The 22,515-nt window shown below is 39.4% G+C and overlaps 1 protein-coding gene across 1 annotated transcript; it reads left to right on the forward strand.

Annotated features, from left to right (window-relative positions):
• The first annotated feature begins 1,544 nt into the window (after window positions 1-1,544).
• Window positions 1,545-21,775, forward strand: npc1l1.L (NPC1 like 1 L homeolog). Its single transcript, XM_018253462.2, has 20 exons — window positions 1,545-1,794; window positions 3,976-5,310; window positions 9,314-9,528; window positions 9,888-9,988; window positions 11,068-11,240; window positions 11,816-11,944; window positions 12,306-12,488; window positions 12,606-12,720; window positions 12,891-13,018; window positions 13,534-13,671; window positions 14,340-14,429; window positions 14,516-14,706; window positions 15,306-15,421; window positions 15,576-15,702; window positions 15,803-15,858; window positions 16,534-16,684; window positions 17,082-17,313; window positions 17,610-17,723; window positions 19,233-19,395; window positions 21,394-21,775. The coding sequence occupies exons 1-20, from the start codon at window positions 1,741-1,743 to the stop codon at window positions 21,534-21,536; spliced, it is 3,954 nt and encodes a 1,317-aa protein (XP_018108951.2). The 5' UTR covers window positions 1,545-1,740; the 3' UTR covers window positions 21,537-21,775.
• Window positions 21,776-22,515: the final 740 nt, after the last annotated feature.

Here is a 22,515-nt window from a genome sequence, read left to right on the forward strand (position 1 = left end):
CTCACACTGTACTTACCTCACACACACACTGTACTTACCTCTCACACTGTACTTACCTCTCACACTGTACTTACCACTCACACTGTACTTACCACTCACACTGTACTTACCTCACACACACACTGTACTTACCTCTCACACTGTACTTACCTCACACACACACTGTACTTACCTCTCACACTGTACTTACCTCTCACACTGTACTTACCTCTCACACACACACACACACACACACACACACTGTACTTACCTCTAACACACTGTACTAACCTCACACACAGTGTACTTACCTCACACACTCACACTGACACTGTACTTACCACTCACACTGTACTTACCTCACACACACACTGTACTTACCTCTCACACTGTACTTACCTCTCACACTGTACTTACCTCTCACACTGTACTTACCTCTCACACACACACACACACACACACACACACTGTACTTACCTCTCACACTCACACTGTACTTACCTCTCACGCACTGTACTTACCTCACACACACAGTGTACTTACCTCACACACAGTTTTCCCATCCTGCACTGCTTCCTCTTAACCTTGCACTCCCCTGCTCACAGCTTCTTAATCATTCACTACTTCTCCCTAGTGGTACACTTACCTCACAAACCACTTTCTCATGCTGCATTACTTTCCCCTAATCTTGCACTACTTTCCAGTAACCCTGTACTTACTTTACACACAGTTTCCCCATCCTGCACTGCTTCCCCTCCTAACCTTGCACTCTCCTCACTCTTTCCCTCACGCTTCTCCATCGTGCACTATTTCTGCTTGCACTCAATTCACAAAGCATTCCCTTCCTGGACTACTTTCCAGTAACCCTGTACTTACCTTACATACAGTTTTCCCATCCTGCACTGCTTCCCATTAATCTTACACTTCACTCAACTCACAGATTTATTATCCGACAATCTTTCCTCTCACCCTGTATTTGCTGTCCCTCTTTTAACACTGAATCTTACACTTAACATAACTACCTGCAATGTAAATGAAAGTAACTGTATAAATTGCATATAGGTACATGTGTTGTATTATTGCTTTGCTCCCTGCCATTTGGTCTTGATGTATTGTTTGAATATACAAAACTGTGTATAGTATTACTATAGTACTATATGAATATACTGTACATACATACCTTCATTTAAAAACACAGCCTCCTTAGCATGCATTCCTTCTTCTAACTAGGGATGCAAACTTGCCAGTACAGTTAATACTTTAGGTTAATAACAGATAAGCCAGTATTATTTTCCTACTCATTGCCCTGTATTGATATCATGTATAGTACTCTCTTCCCACCCTCTGCACCTATTTGCAGTCTGCCCTGACCCTCTCACAGCTCAGGGCTACAGGTGAAATAAACAGCATGGCACATGGGTGCTAATATGCCCTGTGGGGTGAGCATTATCTTGTCCCCACCCTACCCCTTGCCTATAGTGAAGCTTCCCAGGCACAGGTGGCTGCATCCGTGACTGAAAGCCATACACCCTCCCATGTTGCTCTCCTCTGTCTGTTAATGAGAAGCAAGTTTTATCACCTCTGCTGCTCCCAATTGGCTCCTGTGCATGATACAGCCCTAGAAAAAGACAGATCAATATTATCTTGTTAGCTTTGCTGCTGGCTGCTGTCCCTTTCTGCTCCCGGTGCAGAAACATTCCACTCCTGGATATTATAACAGCACCCTGATACTCGCCCGGGGACTGCATTGGTGGCATAAAGATGCTGCCCAAGATAATTCCAGCAGTGATACTGTGGGCAGTGTGCCATCATCAAGTGAGTATCTGTGTGTATAGGAAAAGCATGAAGACAACAGAATTAAAAGTTAATGGTCTCCACAGCATTTCATAGCATTTAATTCTTTCTTAGGAAAGATTAGAATACTAATGGGGCCTTAATACTGCAGGGTCCCCAGTAATCTCTGGGTCTGTGTTCTTTTGTTTGTTCTATTGTTATTTGACTATGGGCTCTTACTAATATACAGTAGGTGCACATCTGCATCACTGCAGTTATCCATATCTGTCTAGCAACAGGTAGAACTAACTGGTTAATTGCAGTTAGACTAATGTGCGATTAGTTAATATGAGTTACTCCACTGGTTGGCTCTAATAATAAATAATAATAAATAATTTAGGGGCTCCAATTCCCAAAATCATGAGTAAGACCAGAGTATCTGAGTGAAAAATAAGGTGCACTTCTAAAATATCCAGCATTCCCTGTTTTTTCAAAAAATCTGGTAACCTCAATTTTGTGCATCTTTGTATAATGGATTTGCAGTCAAGGTCCTCCTTTGTATACTAGCACTTAACAATTGATGTAATTGAATTAAGTTAAACATTTATTTGTACCATTACTACCCCTCTGTGTGCAGTTTGGGGTAGTGTTATTGGAGCTGCAATGAAGTAATGAACTTCCGATCCAAATATGAGACGGATTATCCACTACAGACACCTGCCCATGATTCCATGGGAATTCTGTATATTTGTAATCAAAGTTAGGTGAATTCCATAACAGTGACCTAAGTCACCAACACAGCAACAAAAATGTTTTGGCCCCTCTCCAAACCTTGAGTAACATGACTTGTTTTTCACATATACTAAAATTGTGATTCAATCTGGATCACCCCCTAGCCACCTTCTAAACATCTGAGGCCCCATACGAGGTTAGGTCTGAAATTAGTCATAAAATTAATTATTTTTAGATTTAAAATCTATTTGGTCCCCTGGGCTGTAATAAAAAAAACATCAGGAGTATAAATAGTCCATTAATGGTTTGGATTGATAAAAAAAAAATGGGCACACATCTGATGATCTTCCCAAAGGTTTGGGGGAACTTTTACCTATTTTGTATGGCAACTAGTGACTTCTAGCTCTGCTAATGATCTTTCATAAATAATTTGAAGAATTCCCCAAATTTAACCTGAAACAACTTTGCTATGCTTTTATAAGCTCCTGGATCTCTTCTGAATCTGTTACCTACATATTGATGCATTGCTATGGGCTAGGACATTTATACTTTTAGAATGCTAATATAATAATAAAGGTAGCGAGGAGAGAAAAGTTCATAGAGACTGCCTGTCCTTTATCTACAGATAAATGGTATTGCCCTGTGTTTCTTTTATAATTATATCTTAGGTTTAAATCAAATCTCTTTCTGAGTAATCGCTAATAATTCATAACAGTATTTCTAACAAAACACACAACTTAGCCATTTTCAGATGTGGCTTGGCCTACCAACTGACTTTGCAGTCTCTCATTTATTTATTTAAAGAAAGACTGTCCAACTTATGGGTCTTCGCATACTGTGGAATATTATTTAGATGTCAGATTTATGTTCTGTACCTGCAACAATATTGATAATTTCCACATCCTTCCTGCCTATAATTACTGCTGTATCCCCCCCCCCACTGTATGAATACAGAAACCCGTTAACCAAAAAAACTACAGATTAAGGCAAGGCCATCTTCCATAGAGTCCATTTTAATAAAATAATGAAAATTTTTAAAAAACAATTTCCTTTTTCTATATAGTAATAAAACATCAAATTGTACTTAATCCCAATAATTAATCAATATTGGAGGCAAAACAATCCTATTGGAGTTGTTTAATATTTAAATGATTTTTAGTGAAGATATAGAGAAAATTACAGATAGGCCCCTTATCTAGAAGACCCCAGGTCCTGAGCATTCTGGATAACAGGTCCCATATCTGTATGTGCATGGTTGAGAGTTGAGTTTAATCTGTTTGTACACAATTTCTATGACATTTATTTGTTCTATTAAATATAGTCAGTGTTGCACTGCACTGCATATTTTATTATTAATTGGCTCGTGTTTTGATTGGTCCAGACTAGTTTATTTCCTTGAACTGACTGTTATACCCCCAGAATGTTGTTAAACAATTGTGGCATTTATAATATGTCTATGGACTTTGCTGAAATCTTTTTCCAATGTTCCAGGTCTATGGACTTACTACAATCCACCAAAAGGGCTACTGTTCTATGTATGAAGAATGTGGTAAGAACCCGGAGATAACAGGCAGTTTGATCCCAGCTGTAATCCCCTGTGAATCCAATACACAAGCAAGGAAAGTTAACGACCTACACATGTCATTTTTAAAAGATATCTGCCCGCAGCTGGTTACAGGAGATAATAGTACTTACGTCTGCTGTTCCATCAAACAGCTGCAGAGCATCAAAAGCAGTTTTGCCCTCTCCAAAGTCATACTGAGCCGTTGCCCATCTTGTGCTGAGAACTTTGCCAATGTTTACTGCCAGAACATCTGCAGCCCTGATCAGAGCACCTTCACCAATGTCACCCGTACCTACCCCATGGATGTGAATGGAAAACCTGAACTGGGTGTTCTGGAGTACGACTGCTTTTTCAGACGTCAGTTTGCTGATGAATCCTTCAATTCTTGCAGGAATGTACGTCTCCCTGCTACAGGGGGCTATGCTATAGCTGCCATGTGTGGTAAGTATGGGGCGGAATTGTGCAATAGTCAGCGTTGGTTGGATTTCCAAGGAGACACAAGTAACGGACTAGCTCCATTAGCCATAGACTTTCATTTGATTGACAATAACACTGAGATTGGTGGTGGTATTGTGCCACACTACAGCAGAGTCTGGAGCTGTAGCGAAGGACCAGGAAATTCTACAGACAATGTATGTACTTGTCAGGATTGCAAAGAGGCATGCCCCAAAATACCAGGTCCAGAACCTTTACCTGACCCATTCCAGATAGGGAATTTGGATGGGTTTTTGGTAGTAAGCTTGGCCATTTTTGCATCTTTGTTGTTGCTCTTCCTTGTGTTCTTTGGGATTAGCTGCTGTATTAATTCCAAAAAAAAAGAAAAAAAAGGCACTAAAGAAATTCCAAAAGTTACTCGAGGTGACCTGAACTGCTCAGAGAGACTGAGTCTGAAAACGAACAGGGCAATGTCCAGATCATTCAGATGGTGGGGCACTCGTGTAGCTTCATACCCCAAGACAGTAATTGGGGTTTCCTTAATTGTTGTAATTGTTCTCTCAGCTGGCACCTTCCTTATCAAACTTACGACTGACCCAGTGGAACTGTGGTCTGCTGCCAACAGCCAAGCAAGACAAGAGAAAGACTTTCATGATGCTAATTTTGGACCATTTTTCAGAACAAACCAGCTAATCATCACAGTGAAGAACCGTGTGTCATATCCCTATGACTCTGTCTTTTTTGGGAAACTGAACTTTAGTGGTATTCTCTCCCCTGATATTATTCTGGAAATGCTGGATCTGCAGGAAAAGATGCAAAATATCGTGGTAAGTCTACACAGCTGATATTTATTCTCATGTTGTGGGCCACTTATCTATATAGAACAAACAAGGGAAAGTTGTGCTCACCACTAGTTTTTAAAACCATTATTCGGGGCTGTGACCACAAAATACATATAGACAATTACAAGAGTCCTCAGCACTCAACCCATTATCAATATATTTAAGACAGAGACATTTTGTGCATACTGCTACTGAAAAATGCCTTACCCTTTAAACAAAACAGGCATTGTTTGGATAATATATGGACAAACAATCCCTGTTTTGTTTAAAGGGTAAGGCATTTTTCAGTAGCAGTATGCACAAAATGTCTCTGTCATAAATATATAGATAACGGGTTGAGTGCTGAGGACTCTTGTAATTGTCTATCTATATATATATATATATATATATATATATATATATATATATATATATTTTTTTTTTTTCAGTCGTGATGCCATTTTAACTTATCTGTGAAGGAGATGTTTTAGCTTTCCTCCTCCTGCTTCATATTTAATGATCTGTATGTGTGTTGTTATTAATTTCCTTTCTTATCTACTGCTTTGTGTATTGTTTATGTGCATTCTCTCTCCAATTCTATGCTGTGGATACATTTTCCCACTTCTTCTATCCATACTTAATGGCTTTGCCATGTGCTCTGTGTTTCTCATTCAACCTGGAGACTTTTAGTGGACTAAGTATTAACTGCAGCTAGATCGATATATGAATGATCAGTTTCAGATACTTGAAGAACCTTTTGTTCTGTGCTCCCATCTTGGCTACTATAATGCAACCTAACGTCCTGCCTCCTCTTTCTTTGTTTTTTTTCCTATAACGTTCACATAGTATTCGTGTTGGAATGTTTTCTAAATAGGTCCATATGTTTACATAACCCTGCCTGCTCCCATATTATCACATTAAAGGGGTGGTTCACTTTACGTTAACTTTAAGTATGTTATAGAATGGCTAATTCTAAGCATCTTTTCAATTGGTCTTCATTTTTTCTTAATTCTAGTTTTTTCTAGTTCCAGCTTTCAAATGGGGGTCACTGACGCCATCTAAAACACAAATGCTCTGTAAAGCTACAAATGTATTGTTATTGCTACTTGTAATTACTCATCGTTTTTAGCAGGACCTCTCCTATTTCCAGTGTCTTATTTACATCAATGGCTGAAATTGCAAACTGAATAACTGCTGAATAAAAAGCTAAATAACTCAAAAAACACAAATAATAAAGAATAAAAAACAATTGCAAATTGACTAAATCTCTACAGCATACTAAAAGTTAATTTAAAGGTGGATGACGACCCCTTTAAGGTTTGTCTGGTATTATATACTCTATAATACACAAAAGCCATGAATATCCTGTAAATTATATCCTTATAAACGGTGAGTTCTGATGTCATCAGTTATAAACGGTGAGTTCTGATGTCATTTCTGTCACATGACTCACTTAAATTTGTGTATTATAATAAATAAAGTACCCCCAGTTGCAAAATATGAGGATATTAGAAGTTACCTCGGAGTTCCATGACCTGTATAAAAACACTCGGCCTTCGGCCTCGTGTTTTTATATGCTCATGAAACTCCTCGGTAGCTTATAATATCCTTATATTTTACAAGAGGGGGTACTTTATTCACTATATAGTGTTTTCTCTATCAACCCATGATTCTGGGCAAAGCCACCTTTTTGCCTTTGGTATATGTGTCTTTTTTTCTAGTTCCGTGACTTTTTTGGCCACCTTAATAGTATTCTCTATACTTCCTCATGTCTTTGGCCCAACAGTTCTGCTGCTTCTCATTCTTTCTCCAACGTAAGCCACAATCTTTGTTTGTATTAACCGTCTCTTGCATTGAACTTGTTCAGCAGTTTTCAGTGGCTACTGAAACAATATAGTCAGTTCTCATTCAGATCTATTACAAAGTGATCATTGCTATATTGTTTCAGGGGTCAGAATCAGAAGTGCAAAGAAACAACCAGATTCCTCTTTACAAATAACACCTAATTCACCAAATTGAAGGGTCACCCCACTGTACCTTTTTTGCCTCCTTTAACCCATTTATTAAGCTTGTAATCAATATGCATACAGGTTTAATGCAAAGAGCACTAGCTACTGCAGATCAAGTGCAATGCACAGATACCTTAAGGACAGAAGAATTACCCCAGTTAGTGCAGTATAGATTCACCTATGATCTTTTTATGGCATCTAATGGCTGACTGTTAATAAAAGGAAAATCAAAGTGTCTCAAATCAAAGTTTATGACCCACTGCTGTTCTCTGCATAGTAATTATGGTCACAAAGAACTTATTAGAGTACTTCCTCATGCCATACTTATTTCACTTCAGCTTGTGCCCAATACAGGCACCTGAGATAATTATTAGATTTGATGTATTAAATCAGACTCAAACCCTGTTAGAACAGATGAAATATAATCATATCAAAGATATAACCCTGTCTGTTCAAAAGGGGGAATGCAAAATGTGGGCAACTGCTTCGAACAATAGAAAACATTCATTTAAACGAGGTGTTAGTGCATAGTGCAGCTCAACAGCTCTGAGCACTAAACCATCGAAATCATTAATTCCTAAAGCAAATTATAGGCAGAGATTAATGATTGGGACAATCCAGACAAGCAATTGATAAATACAGGTATGAAAGGATTGTTATTTATTTAATAAACATCATTATTAATCATAAAAAATGTGATTCTCAGTAAACGGATCCCTATCAAGATCAGTGAATTAATTTCTCTGTAGTTACATTCTTTGTGCATGTTTGAGTCTTTCAGGTACAAAAGCTTATTTTGATTGCTGCCCATTAACTTATTCTTTTGCATAATGAAAGAAATGCAGTTCTAATATCTTCCCAATATACAGTCATTGCACATTTTTAACTGTTGCCTAGAGTTACATTATCTTTAAATATGCAAAAAAAGGTTTTGGGGGGAGGACACTTTTAAGACTGCAGATTGCTTCTGATTTTAGTAGAGGCACCCCTTGTTCTATCACAATAAGATAAATGCAATAAGTTTGTGAAGATTCTCATTCATCCAGGTCATGGTATATCTGTAGAAATAAGTCAAATCAACTGGACTTGCTGTGTTTCTTTTTTTTCTTGAAGACATTTCACCAGTCATCCAACTGGCTTGCTCAATTCTGAATTAAGAAAGCCAGTTGGATGACTGGTGAAATGTCTTCAAGAAAAAACAACACAGCAAGTCCAGTTGATTTGACTTATTTCTATAGATATAAATGCAATATCTACCCTTTAAAGCCACAAAATCAAATTCACTTCATCTGTGAGAGAAGAGCAGTCCATGAGCAAAAACAGAGAGAAATGGAACCCTAAATATGTACTGGAATATCAGGGTGGTTCTTTTGGGGGCAGATTTTCTTTTCTTCAGAACTGTACACTACGGGGCAGATTTACATAGGGTTGAATATCAAGGGTTAATTAACCGTTGATATTCGACTGCCGAATGTAAATCCTTCGACTTCGATATTCGAAGTGAAAGGATTTAGCGCAAATAGTTCGATCGAATGAAAAATCGTTCGATCAAACGATTAAATCCTTCGAAACGTTTGATTCAAAGGATTTTAATCCATCGATCGAACGATTTTTCTTCGACCTAAAAACCATTAGAAAGCCTATGGGGATCTTCCCCATAGGCTAACATTGCACTTTGGTAGGTTTTAGGTAGCGAAGTAGGGGGTCAAAGTTTTTTTTAAAGAGACAGTACTTTGACTATCAGATGGTCGAATAGTCGAACGATTTTTAGTCGAAGGTCGAAGTAGCCAATTCGATGGTCGAAGTAGCCAAAAAAATCATTCGAAATTCGAAGTTTTTTTTATTCTATTCCTTCACTCGAGCTAAGTAAATGGGCCCCTACATATTAGGGGCAAAAGTCAATGTAAAAATAAGCACACCTAGGGCCGAAATGTAGATTTCATGCGTCAATTTATGAAATGTCTCCCGTTTTTGTCTCCTCTTCCATTATCCCACTTTAGGTGTGGTCTGAAAAACACCAGAAAAATGTCACGCTGAAAGATGTCTGCTATGCTCCCCTGAACCCCTCCAACCCAACCCCCACGGACTGCTGTGTGAATAGCCTTATGCAATATTTTCAGAATGACCGCGCCAAATTTGCAATGGAGGTGAACCAGACCATATCAGGACAAACAGGCACTGTAGGATGGAGGGACCACTTTATGTACTGTGTCAAGTAAGTGTCAATATATGGTTGCAATATATTGAATAACATATTTTAGTGACCCTTTAAGTGTGCAAGGAGAGAGCGTGTGTGAAAAGTGTACCTGCACTCGGCCAAATGATTAGTGCAAGTGTGGAGGAAAAGAATGCGTCATCAGAGGCTCCTTGACAATGTTGCATGTGGAAGCTGAAAGACTATACACTTATTGCTTATTAAAGTGATATTAACAACTGTCAGTGCTACTTAATTTAATTGTAGTGTGCCAGTTCATGGTTTTAGGAGCTTAGACATCTGCAATCTGCAGGATGGTCTGTCAAATTGACAGTATTATACTAAGACATGATTCTCACCAAAGTGTCCTGTCTCTGCAGCTCTCCCCTGTCATTTAAAGACATCACAGATCTAGAACTCAGCTGTATGGCTGATTATGGGGCCCCTGTCTTCCCCTTCCTTGCAGTTGGAGGATATAAAGGTAAAACTTTTTTTTTTCACTAAAAGACATTTCTCTGTCAATTCAGTTTCATAAATACCAAACCTCCCCAATAATTCAAAGGGCTGGTCTTACATGGTCCTACATAAATGTGGGCAGGGTTTGTAGAGAAATGGTTACCGATGTTACTAGTTGGGGCTTGGGTATATCATAGGGGTAGCCTATAATGTCCCCATTAAAAAAATGATATGTAGTACCACCAACTAATTCCAAAAATAAGGGCCTGCTTAGAGGCTACTGAGATCATCATCCAAGTGGTTGGTGAGCAACATGTTGCTTACGGGCTACTGGTTGGAGATCACTGATCTAGCTTGTGCTTTCAGCCTTTCTAGAACACCCTGCATTTTTTTTTTCTTATCACTGCAGGATATGAGTATTCTGTCCTATTCTCCACCCTAACACTTCATGGGCCCCGCCAGGGCCGCTCCTGCCATGAAGCAAGGTTTATCCCTTTTCTGGGAAGGGGGTGCCAATATATCAGGGTTGGCTAACTTGCAATCCAGCTTTTATTAAACTACAGAATTCACTGGAAGTTATTGGAGGCTGCTAGGGATGCCACCTTTTCTGGAAAAAAATACTGACCTTACTATATTCTTGCCATATTTCCTATTAATAACATTGGCATCAAGCATCATTTTTACCGGCCAGGCCAGTAAAATACCGGGCAGGTGGATACCCTAGAGCAGTGATCCCCAACCAGTAGCTCGCGAGCAACATGTTGCTCACCAATCCTTTGGATGTTGCTCGGCTGTCAGTCCATATAGGGGCTACCAAACAGCCAATCACAGCCCTTATTTGACAGCTCCATTGACTTTCTCATGCTTGTGTTGCTCTCCAACTCTTTTTACATTTAAATGTGGCTCACGAGTAAAAAAGGTTGGGGATCCCTGCCCTAGAGGCTGCTGAGTGTTGTAGATTATTAACAGCTGGAGAGCGGCAGTATATTTACAGTATACCAAATGCAGGCCAAGTAGGGAGTGACCACCGCTAATCCCATCCCTTCCCAGCAATACGTCACCAATTCCTCCATATTTTATCTCCTCACTTTTCTCTCAATGCAGATGGCCAGTACTCTGAGGCAGAGGCTCTAATTCTCACCTTCTCACTGAATAATTATCCCCGTACTGACCCTCGCTTTGACTTTGTGTTGCTTTGGGAAAAAAGATATCTGGAGATCATAAAAGAATATAAGGAGAACCCAAAAAGCAACCTGACCTTTGGTTACATGGCTGAGGTAAGTGTGTGAAAAATTTCCATCTCTAGTAATATTTGTATTTCTACTTTACTACCATAACAATCACAATGGTTAGTACAGTATAGTAGCAGATTCAATAGCAGCCAGGCCACTGTCTGTAAGGCATTTGTATATTTCCCCCGTGCTTACATGGATTTCCTCCAGGCACTTCAGTTTTCTCCAAAAATACAGGCAGGTTAATTAGCTCCTAATAAAACTGGCCACAGTGAATGTGATAGGGCCCTTCGATTTTAAGCTCCACCGGGGCAACAAGTGATGTGAATGATGAGATGGCATTTAAGATCCTTCAATTTAACACCAGGTGTACATAATTTCTAACATTATATCTAATTTTCTATTAATCATGCGACACAGCCAATTATATCTGACACCACTAACCATGGTCTCCAAATATCTAAACAATGATCTATAAATTATCAATTTAATAGGATATTGTATTATTATAAAGACCTACAGTATAAATATCAAGCTGTAGCATTTGCTACTTTTATTCTCTGGTTGGTCATCTCACTCTTCCATACTGTCTCTGTCTAATCGTTACTCCTTATTAAAAGCGATCCCTTGAGGATGAAATTAATCGGACCACCACAGAAGACATTCCCATCTTCACCATCAGCTATCTGGTGATCTTCATCTACATAGCGTTGGCTCTGGGCGAGTACAGCAGCTGTCGCAGAGTGTTGGTAAGGGACTTGTTTAATGTCTAATAATCATCCTATTGTAAAATCACCAGTGAATACACCATAACAAGACATAGCTATAAACATACTGTATGGATCTCTGGTGCAAAATATGACCTAAACCATTCTTCTTATTGCCCCCAAGGGCAACTTTTTACATTCATATTCTTCTGTTCTTCCATAACGGGAACCTTGTTTGTGGGAAATGTATTTTGTGGTAATGATCTAATTCTTTAAACTTACTGGGGTCCCAACTAGCCCGGGAGGTCAGAAACCCTACACCCCCTGTAGTTATTCTTCTGATTCCAGTTATTTTGTTTCAAGAGTCCACAGTGTTCTGATCTTACCTGTTACCTTTATTCAGATTGACTCCAAGGTGACTTTGGGTTTGGGAGGAATCCTGGTAGTCCTTGGAGCGGTATTGTCATCCATAGGATTCTACTCATATGTGGGAATTCCATCCACGTTGATCATTGTGGAGGTCGTTCCCTTCCTGGTGCTGGCAATTGGAGCAGACAATATCTTCATCTTTGTTTTGGAGTTCCAGGTAGGATTAATTAGAGCATGCCTTTTTCTATAAAACTCCAAAACTGCTAATGATCTCTGGACAAATGTTATTTTGTCTTAAGCACTGGTTACTTAAAGAGATATGCTTTTTCTGCAGAGAGACACACGAAGACCCGGGGAGGGCAGGGAGGAGCATATTGGAAGAGTTCTAGGCGATGTGGCCCCCAGCATGCTTCTGTGCAGTGTTTCTGAGTCCCTGTGCTTCTTTTTGGGTAAGACTCACTTACAAAGCATACAGGAATTGAGAATGCCTCCATGTCACAGAATAATATACCCCCACAGTGCAAAAATACTCTGAAAAACATTATATCCTTACTGGGTTTATCAATGTGCCTTGACTGTCTTCTATGTCTTTCTACAAATCCACTGTTTTTACCTTTAGGTGCTCTCACAAACATGCCTGCTGTTCGTACCTTTGCCTTGAATGCAGCACTTGCCATCCTGTTGGACTTCCTGCTTCAGATCTCCATGTTTGTTGCTATTGTCTCTCTCGACAGCAAAAGACAGGAGGTAAATACAGATACGCTGATTTTCCTAAATCCAACCTGACATTTTATCCTGTCTTAAATAAACCATATGTCATCATATCATTGTCGAAGCTCAGGAGCTGCTATTAGCAATCACTTGTTGAGGCTACAAAATACCCTGCCATAGACAATACTGAGAATTACTTCTGCTAAAACACATGTAGTGTCTTAGCAAAGCCAATTATCACTGTTGTCTATTTTGTAGCTATGACAAGTAGCTGCACCTGGTAGCTCTGTGTGTCTTCACCCTAAAACAAGAATGAGTCTTGAGAAACCTACCTAGGTGGCTTGGATCCAATCAAGTGGCATGCCTACCATGTGGAAATGATAGGATAGGACCAAAGCATGGGGGGTTAAGGGGAATTGCATCCTCAAAAAACAATATAATTTTCTTATAGAAAATGTGTTACTCTGTACACTAGTGCAGACTGGGCTATTTGGGAAAATGTTCCTTGCATCAAGTTGCCAAGCCATTGTCTATGCTCCTCTTGCCTTCAGGCCTCACGATTTGACATCTGCTGTTGTATTAAGTCCAAGAGTGAAAGACCCAATAGGAAATCCAAAGGACTGTTGGTCCCATTCATGAAAAAGGTTTATAGCCCCATATTGTTGCACCCAGTCTGCAGATTCATAGTGGTGAGTACACTGTTAAAGTCACACACCTACATGCTCTCCTCTTTGCATTTTTTTGTATATCTTCATCCATTTGCTTACCTTTTGTTCAGCACTAATGTATACCATCTCATACTGTCTAAATGCTCTTCTTTTTAACTTTTGTTCTTTTTAGGGTTAGGGCAGCCGAGCAGATTCGAGGAGATTTAGTCGCCTGGTGACTAATCGCCTCTTCTGCGTGGCGACAATCTTCCCAAACTGCCTTCCGTATGCTTGAATGAAGAATCGACTGCGCTAATATACTCGCGGCGCTTCGGTTTCCAAAGTCGCCCGAAGTTTCCTCGTGAGGCAACTCAATCGAAGCACCGCGAGTATATTAGTTCGGGGAGATTGTCGCCATGCAGAAGAGTCGATTAGTCATCAGGCGACTAAATCTCCCCGAATCTGCCCGTCTGCCCCAACCCTTAATGGGGGGGGGGCAGTGCAAACAGCAAAAAAGCAGCTACATTATTTTTGTCTAAAATGCTCTACTGCCATTTTCAGTTTATATAACTATTGTACATAACTTATGCTTTACTATATGCTTTGGTCCTGCTTTCATCTTTGCATTTGAATGTACAATATGTTCTCACTATATTCCTTTTCGATTTATAGGTCTTCCTATAACAACATATACTCTCTTGTTTACACAGATGGTGGTATTTATCTTTATGTTTTGTGCCGGCCTCTATTTTACAATGCATTCTCGTGTTGGTCTAAATCAAGAACTCTCTGTGCCAAAGGTGAGTACCATAGTGAAAATCCACTGTGTTACTACTTATCTTGCAGTTTTATAAACAGTCTCTGACAATGCACCCCCCCCCCTCAGGACTCGTATGTCCTGGATTATTTTGCTTATCTTAACAGGTATTTGGAGGTTGGTGTCCCCACCTATTTTGTTACGACAACTGGATACAACTTCTCTAATGTAGATGGAATGAATGGCATATGTTCCAGTGTTGGGTGTGATGGCAACTCTTTAACACAGAAGATTCAATATGCTACAGAGTATCCTGATCGGTAAGTGTAGTGTAAGGCTGCAGAGTAAAGCTGGCTATACATGAGAAGATACAGTCATACAAAACGAATATTCGTACAATTTTCGGATCATGTGTGAAGTGTCCCAACATTTTTTTGTACCATGGCAATCGGTCGTTCGGTCGATCGGACAGGTTAAAAGATTTATATCAGCTACTGATAATATCTCTGCATGTGTTGCCTATCTGATGATATCAATGGGTGACTGTCACTAGTATCTGTCAAACATACAGTAAGTTTCATATGATTGCTGTCCGTCAATTCATGGCCAGAACATCTTCCGATTTGTTACTTTTACTACTTTTTAATCTGAATGGTTAATGGTAGATCGTTAGACTGAAACGAACAAGCATTTCGTCTCACAAAGAATAAAATCTGCACATCTATGGTCAGCCTAAGTCTTTCCTTTTATTTTTGGACCTATTTCTTTCTGGATTTAAACTCCTTCCATAAGATCTATGCTGTCCCCACTGATGTTAGTTATCTTGATGCTGGAATGGGTTTGTCAGGATTGTAAATGGTTTAGAGCAATAGTGTGATAACACTTTGTCCATGATGTGCTGTGTTGCTTCTTCTCTCAGCTCTTACTTGGCTATCCCTGCATCTTCCTGGGTGGATGACTTCATTGACTGGTTGAACCCTACGTCTGACTGCTGCCGCCTCCTTATAAATGGGACATTCTGCTCATCAACAAGCAGTGAGTACCACCAAAGATATGTCAGGGGGTTTGGGATTGGTAGGCCATTGTTTGGAGGACTGAAAAACGTATCTGGATCTTTGGCCAAACAACTTTGCTTAATAAACTTTGGATCTGTATTAGGATATCTGATTCTCTTTTTCTCCAAACACAGCATTACCTGGCTGTTTGAGAAAGTGTATGAGAAGTACCACTGGTGCACTGAGACCAACCCTGGAAGAATTTAACAAATATTTGCCAATATTCCTGAATGACTATCCAAATCTGAAATGTCCCAAGGGGTAAGTGACCCTGTACTGACAAGAGAAACACTAATACCGATTATAATATGATTATACAAAGGAATTCTAAAGGTTACAATGCAATGTGATTTTTCCACAGGGGTCTGGGGGCGTATGACAACTCTGTGAAGTTTAACGATCAGGGAGATATTATAGGTAAATTAAACATTTTTCAAATCTTCTCCTGTATGTGAAACACTTTTTCTTTTTATTCAGCAAAGGATTACTACTCCTCTAGATTGTGAGCGGTACAAAGAATACTGGACCACAATTACCTGGCAATCCAGTTACACCTTGGATCAATTATACAACTACACAACATGTCTGTTTTTTTAGCTTAGAGAGGCTTCTTACCCATCTTTAATCCCACCAAGCAATTACAATTACTCATTACTGCTTCTCTTGGTTGCAAGTTCCATAGCCTGACTGCCCTTAGCGATTATCTACCAATGCTAATGGCGAAATCTTGTTTTCTCCAGTCCCAGCAGATGTCTTATTACTGTAAATGTTGGTAGTGAAACTTGTTGAACAAATTCAGTCACATATCAGTTAATTAATCACTTATTACTGAGGAATTCTCGACAGTTGACCACAGTTGTTGGCGCAACACTTACACACACACATACACATACACACACACATACACACACACACACATATATAGCCCCCCTTTGCTCCATAATGATCCCAGTGTGGTACCAACACAGAATCTTTAACCAACCAATGTCAAACTGGCAGCTTAGAACCATTTTGGGTTTCTGAGCATCGGTGATACAGTGTGTATGATTGAAACCTTGACATATGACTTGACATTTTCTCATTTACCTCCAGCTACTCGTTTCATGGCCTTCCACATGCCTCTGAAGAATTCCCAGGAGTACACAGCTGCCCTGAAAAGTGCACGAGAACTTGCTGCCAACATTACCGAGTCGCTAAAAAAGGTGCCAGGAACTGATCCAGATTTCAGAGTTTTCCCTTACACGTGAGTGAGCTTACTACTTCTCATCCTTTGTCCCCACTTACGTTCTTTTTGTACTATTGTCTTCCTAAAGAAATGCACTTCATGATATCTCTCAGTGGCCCCAATTAAGGTGAGACAGCCACAGAGACTGGAAAGTGCTGAAAAACTGGGGGTGTTGTAGTTCCTTGACACCCAAAGGAGAACTGACCCACTAGTTCTAGCTGTCATTATGGCAAAATTAGCAGCCTTTCTGTGTGGTGCAGCTGAAAAGACATTGGCATATTTGGTGCAATTGTCCCGCTCCATACAGTTTCATAAAGTAGACTTAAAATGTTGCCTTCCCTCCATACTTTGAGAGGTGTGCTGCTTGTGTGTTCTTTCTCCAACCCTTTTTCATAACCCTTTGTTTTTGATGTAGGATCACATATGTGTTTTACGAGCAATACATGACCATCGTACAAGAGGGGCTCTTCACAATGGCTCTCTGTCTAATACCTACATTTGCTGTGTGCTGTATCCTGTTGGGCATGGACTTGCGCTCTGGCTTTATTAACCTCATCACCATCATTATGATTATTATCGACACAATGGGTGTCATGACCCTTTGGGGCATTGATTACAATGCCATCTCGCTCATCAACCTGGTGACGGTCAGTATGACTTTATGAGCTGGTAACTTGTTTCCTAATAATCTGCCGATTTCTCTCCAATCTATCAGACTCAGATCATTTAATATTTGCTCTGAGTTTATTTAAAAGGATACTATCATCCTGTCTTTTTCTTAATATTTTTGTTTAATTCCCATTCACTTCTAATTAGAGGTGCTAAATATGTCTAGTTTCCATTAAAAATATATTGTAATTGATATTTTTTCTTTTGCCTTGAATAAACTTCTTATCTCGAGAATTTTTCATTCCTTAGATTTATTCCCCCCTCTCTCCCGCAGGCTGTTGGGATATCAGTGGAGTTTGTCTCACATCTCACCCGTTCCTTTGCTATCAGCAGTAAACCTACCAAGGTGGAGCGAGCCAAAGAAGCAACAATCTATATGGGGAGCGCGGTGAGTCTGAGGGTCCTATGTAGCAATAATGAAACTGTAGGTGGCTCAAGAGCAAGTAGGTTTGTCAAAGAGCCTACTGATAAAGTTGATAGATATTTGGCCACATAGGTTTTGGTGTAAAGGTAGAGGCTAAACAGGAAAATGCAGCACATGAAAAACAGCATACTGTATATATATATATATATATATATATATATATATATATATATATATATATATATGTATGGACCTTGTTATGCAGAATGCTGGGGACCAGGGGTTTTCTGGATAAGGCGTCTTTCTGTAATTTTAATCTCTTAAAATTCATTTGAACATTTTTTAAACTCAGTAGAATTGCTTTGCCTCCAATAAGGCCATATTTTTTGCAGGCTGAGAGAAGCGGATCTGCTCTGTGCCCCATCGTCATTCATTTGAACTGTGCTCATGCAGTCAGACACAGCAGCGTGGAGGATGGCCCATAAATGCATGCTCTTGTGTTTTAGAGCCAACCTCCAATCGACTGCGTTGCATGCAAGTGGATGTGTTTCAAATCAATAGACATGGCGCTCGGAGCAGATCCACATTTCTGAGCCTGCAATAAATATGCAGGCTGAGAGCAGCCTAAGCCTATGCTCCGTGTGTGCCCTTGGAATAAGGATTATTTATATCTTAGTTGGGATCAAGTACAAGGCACTGTTTTATTATTACCGAGAAAAAGGAAATCATTTTTAAAAATTTTAATTATTTCATTAAAATTGAGTCTATGGGAGATGGCCTTCCTATAATTCAGAGCTTTCTGCATAACGGGTTTCCGGATAACGAATCCACATACCTGTATAATTAAAGGGATCCTGTCATCGGAAAACATGTTTTTTTCAAAATGCATCAGTTAATAGTGCTACTCCAGCAGAATTCTGCACTGAAATCCATTTTTCAAAAGAGCAATTATATTCAATTTTGAAATCTGGCATGGGGCTAGACATTTTGTCAATTTCCCAGATGCCCCTGGTCATGTGACTTGTGCCTGCACTTTAGGAGGGAAATGCTTTCTGGCAGGCTGCTGTTTTTCCTTCTCAATGTAATTGAATGTGTCTCAGTGGGACATGGGTTTTTACTATTGATTGTTGTTCTTAGATCTACCAGGCAGCTGTTATCTTGTGTTAGGGAGCTGTTATCTGGTTACCTTCCCATTGTTCTTTTGTTTGGCTGCTGGGGGGAAAAGGAAGGGGGATGATATCATTCCAACTTGCAGTTCAGCAGTAAAGAGTGACTGAAGTTTATCAGAGCACAAGTCACATGACTTGGGGCAGCTGAGAAACTTACAATATGTCTAGCCCCATGTCAGATTTCAAAATTGAATATAAAAAAATCTGTTTGCTCTCTTGAGAAATGAATTTCAGTGCAGAATTCTGCTGGAGCAGCACTATTAACTGATTCATTTTGAAAAAAAATGTTTTTTCCCATGACAGTATCCTTTAAGGAGCAATACTTTACACATCATTTATGTTCTAAATCCCATCTCTGCGGCAGGTGTTTGCTGGAGTAGCGATGACCAATCTTCCAGGGATCATTGTCCTGGCCTTTGCCAAAGCCCAACTCATCCAGATATTCTTCTTCCGTCTAAATCTAACCATCACCCTTCTTGGACTTGTGCACGGACTCATATTTCTACCTGTGGTGCTAAGTTACTTTGGTAAGTGAGCAAAGGGCATAACGTGCGATATTAGGAATTACGGTATATATAAACACCTGAAAGATTATTAAATATAAGAAACTTTAGGGTAGTGAAGGCAGCAACATCCCTTTGCCAAACATGCAGTAGAATAACATATTTCATCTCATAATGATAGCTTTTAGTTTTATTATAAAGCAGTAACAGGAAAATGTTTTGATTTCACACTTACTACACCCCCCCTGTAATCAGGCAACTTGTACCCCGTTTTAATTTGCACAAAAGAATACGTTCATTATGGAGGGGGCCTATCGATCAACTGGTAATAAGATTTGTTATAATTAACTGCGATCAAGGGATCCATTTATGCTTGTATTTCAGTAGAAGTAGTGATTCCTCTATCACAGGTTATCTTTGACATTATGGCTGTTGCATAAACTTTAATGCCCAATCATTTACCCAATCAGCTGATAAGAGAGATTGAGGTGCGGGACTGTACTTCTACTAGTGCCGGTTATTTACTGTATGTAAACTAGGATCATGACAGAATTATTAAAGGGGATCTAGCCACCACATAAAGTAAAGAAAAACATAGTGTTCAACTGAGCACTTTTACAATTAAAGGGATGCTGTCATGGGAAAAAATTTTTTTTTCAAAATGAATCAGTTAATAGTGCAGCTCCAGCAGAATTCTGCACTGAAATCCATTTCTCAAAAGAGCAAACAGATTTTTTTTATATTCAATTTTGAAATCTGACATGGGGTTAGACATATTGTCAATTTCCCAGCTGCCCCAAGTCATGTGACTTGTGCTCTGATAAACTTCAGTCACTCTTTACTGCCGTACTGCAAGTTAGAGTGATATCACCCCCTCCTTTTCCCCCCCAGCAGCCAAACAGAACAATGGGAAGGTAACCAGATAGCAGCTCCCTAACACAAGATAACAGCTGCCTGGTAGATCTAAGAACAACACTCAATAGTAAAAACCCATGTCCCTTTGAGACACATTCAGTTACATTGAGAAGGAAAAACAGCAGCCTGCCAGAAAGCATTTCTCTCCTAAAGTGCAGGAACAAGTCACATGACCAGGGGCAGCTGGGAAATTGACAATATGTCTAGCCCCATGTCAGATTTCAAAATTGAATATAAAAAAATCTGTTTGCACTTTTGAGAAATGGATTTCAGTGCAGAATTATGCTGGAGTAGCACTATTAACTGATGTGTTTTGAAAAAAACATGTTTTCCGATGACAGGATCCCTTTAACATTCACTTTCTATTTTTTTTTGTGGTTTCTGAGCGACTGCTTCAGCACACTCGCCACTTCGCCAGGCGGAATTCGTAACCACTATGCTAATTCACTAAAATGTGAAGTAGCATCTCAGCAGCCAAACGCTGACAAATTTTTCGCTAGTGTTACATCGGCTGGGCGAACATTTCATAGCGAATTTTCGCAAGCGCTAATTTCTGCCTAGCGAAACTTCGCTTGCACTTTTATGCTTAGGTTAATTTGAATAGGGCGGATGACTAAAAGTTGTATGGACTTCTTTATTAGTAATGTTGGTGCAAATTCACAGAAAATCTACCATCTCAAACCTGTTGAGATCATGTATAAGTCAAAGGCAGATGCCCCTATCCCAAATTGAAGATATCATGGTTTACACTGGGTTTTGCCTGATTATACGAAAAATATGGGGTTTCCGGGCAAAACCCCTGAAAAATAGTTTTTTCCTGATTTATTTGAGTTATTTTAATGATAAATAAGGCAAAATCATGGATGGAAGTTTGTTCAAAATCGGATTTTAGTAAATATCCCACTTAGTTTCCATTACTTTTCTATTAGGTTTAGATCACTTTTTAAAATGAAAAACTATAAAGAATACTGAGCAACTAATCAGGGGGTGCAAATGTCAATAATTTGGGATGAACATGGTGCTGTCAAACTGTATTTTAAGCAGTGACTTTTCTGTAGCCAAAACAATTGCACATCATTTGCACTCATTGTTTTGTTACTTGTGCAGGTCCTGGAATTAACCGAGCTGTATTAATGGAGCAGCAAGAGGAAGAGGAGAAGGAAAGGCGAAAACAGGAAGACATGAAGGTTAAAGAGAATGCATACAGCAATCCTAGCTTTGAAGAGGAGGAGATAAAGCTGCCAAGTTAGGCCCAAAACAGAATAGCACCAGTGACAAAATCTGCAACACTGCTAAAGCTATGGCTTATGGACTAGTACATGAACAATTACATGTGGAATTTGTCACACAAAAAAAACAAACAGGGCTGCAGTTACTGATGCCCATCATGGACACAATTAGGCATCACATGACCTCCACCACCTTTACTGCACATCAGTATAACCAGTTCAATAAAGTTGGCTCTGAAGACTTCGCTGACTGAATTAAGCAACATCACAGCAATTCTGCGTTAGAGAACCTAACAAAATGAACAAAGAACATATTTATAAGAGAAAAATTCATTTCTTTTGTTTCGTTCATTTTTAATTATTGTGTAATAAAATAAACTTATTTTTTTCTAATAACTTGTCTATCACAAACTAAGTTCACATGCTGATGATCCTAATGTAATGACCTCAAATATCATCCTCCTGTCCCTGTGACCTGGTTTTGCCATCGGTAAGGTGACAACCCTAGTTGGATGTGCATTTAATATGTGACTAATCCTCAAGGGTTGACCCCTTAGATCAGGTGTCCCCAATGCCCAACCTGTTTCACCAGTGGGCCACACACACAGAGTTTGGGAGCAACAAAAACATGAAAAAAAGATCTTGGGGATGCCAATTAAGGACTGTGATTGGCTATTTGGTAGGTCCTAGTAAACCTGTTTTTTTATTTAACAAGAACTTGCCTCCAAGCCTAGAATTAAAAATTAAGCACCTGATTTGAGGTCATTGAAAGCAACATTCATGGGGTTGGTGAGTAATATGTAGCTTGTGAGCCATTTGTTGGTGACCACTGACTTAGATTAATCCTTATTATTGAGGAGTAGGTTGTGAGATAAACCCACAGAATATTCTGACCAGTCTCTGTTAAAGGGGACCTGTCACCCAAAAAAATATTCAAAATCCTGTTTTATCACATTAGTCAAGCCAAATGAACTTTAATGACACTATTTAAATTGTTTCC

The sequence above is a fragment of the Xenopus laevis genome, chromosome 3L (assembly GCF_017654675.1).
Source record: "Xenopus laevis strain J_2021 chromosome 3L, Xenopus_laevis_v10.1, whole genome shotgun sequence".
Classification (NCBI taxonomy): Eukaryota; Metazoa; Chordata; class Amphibia; order Anura; family Pipidae; genus Xenopus; species Xenopus laevis.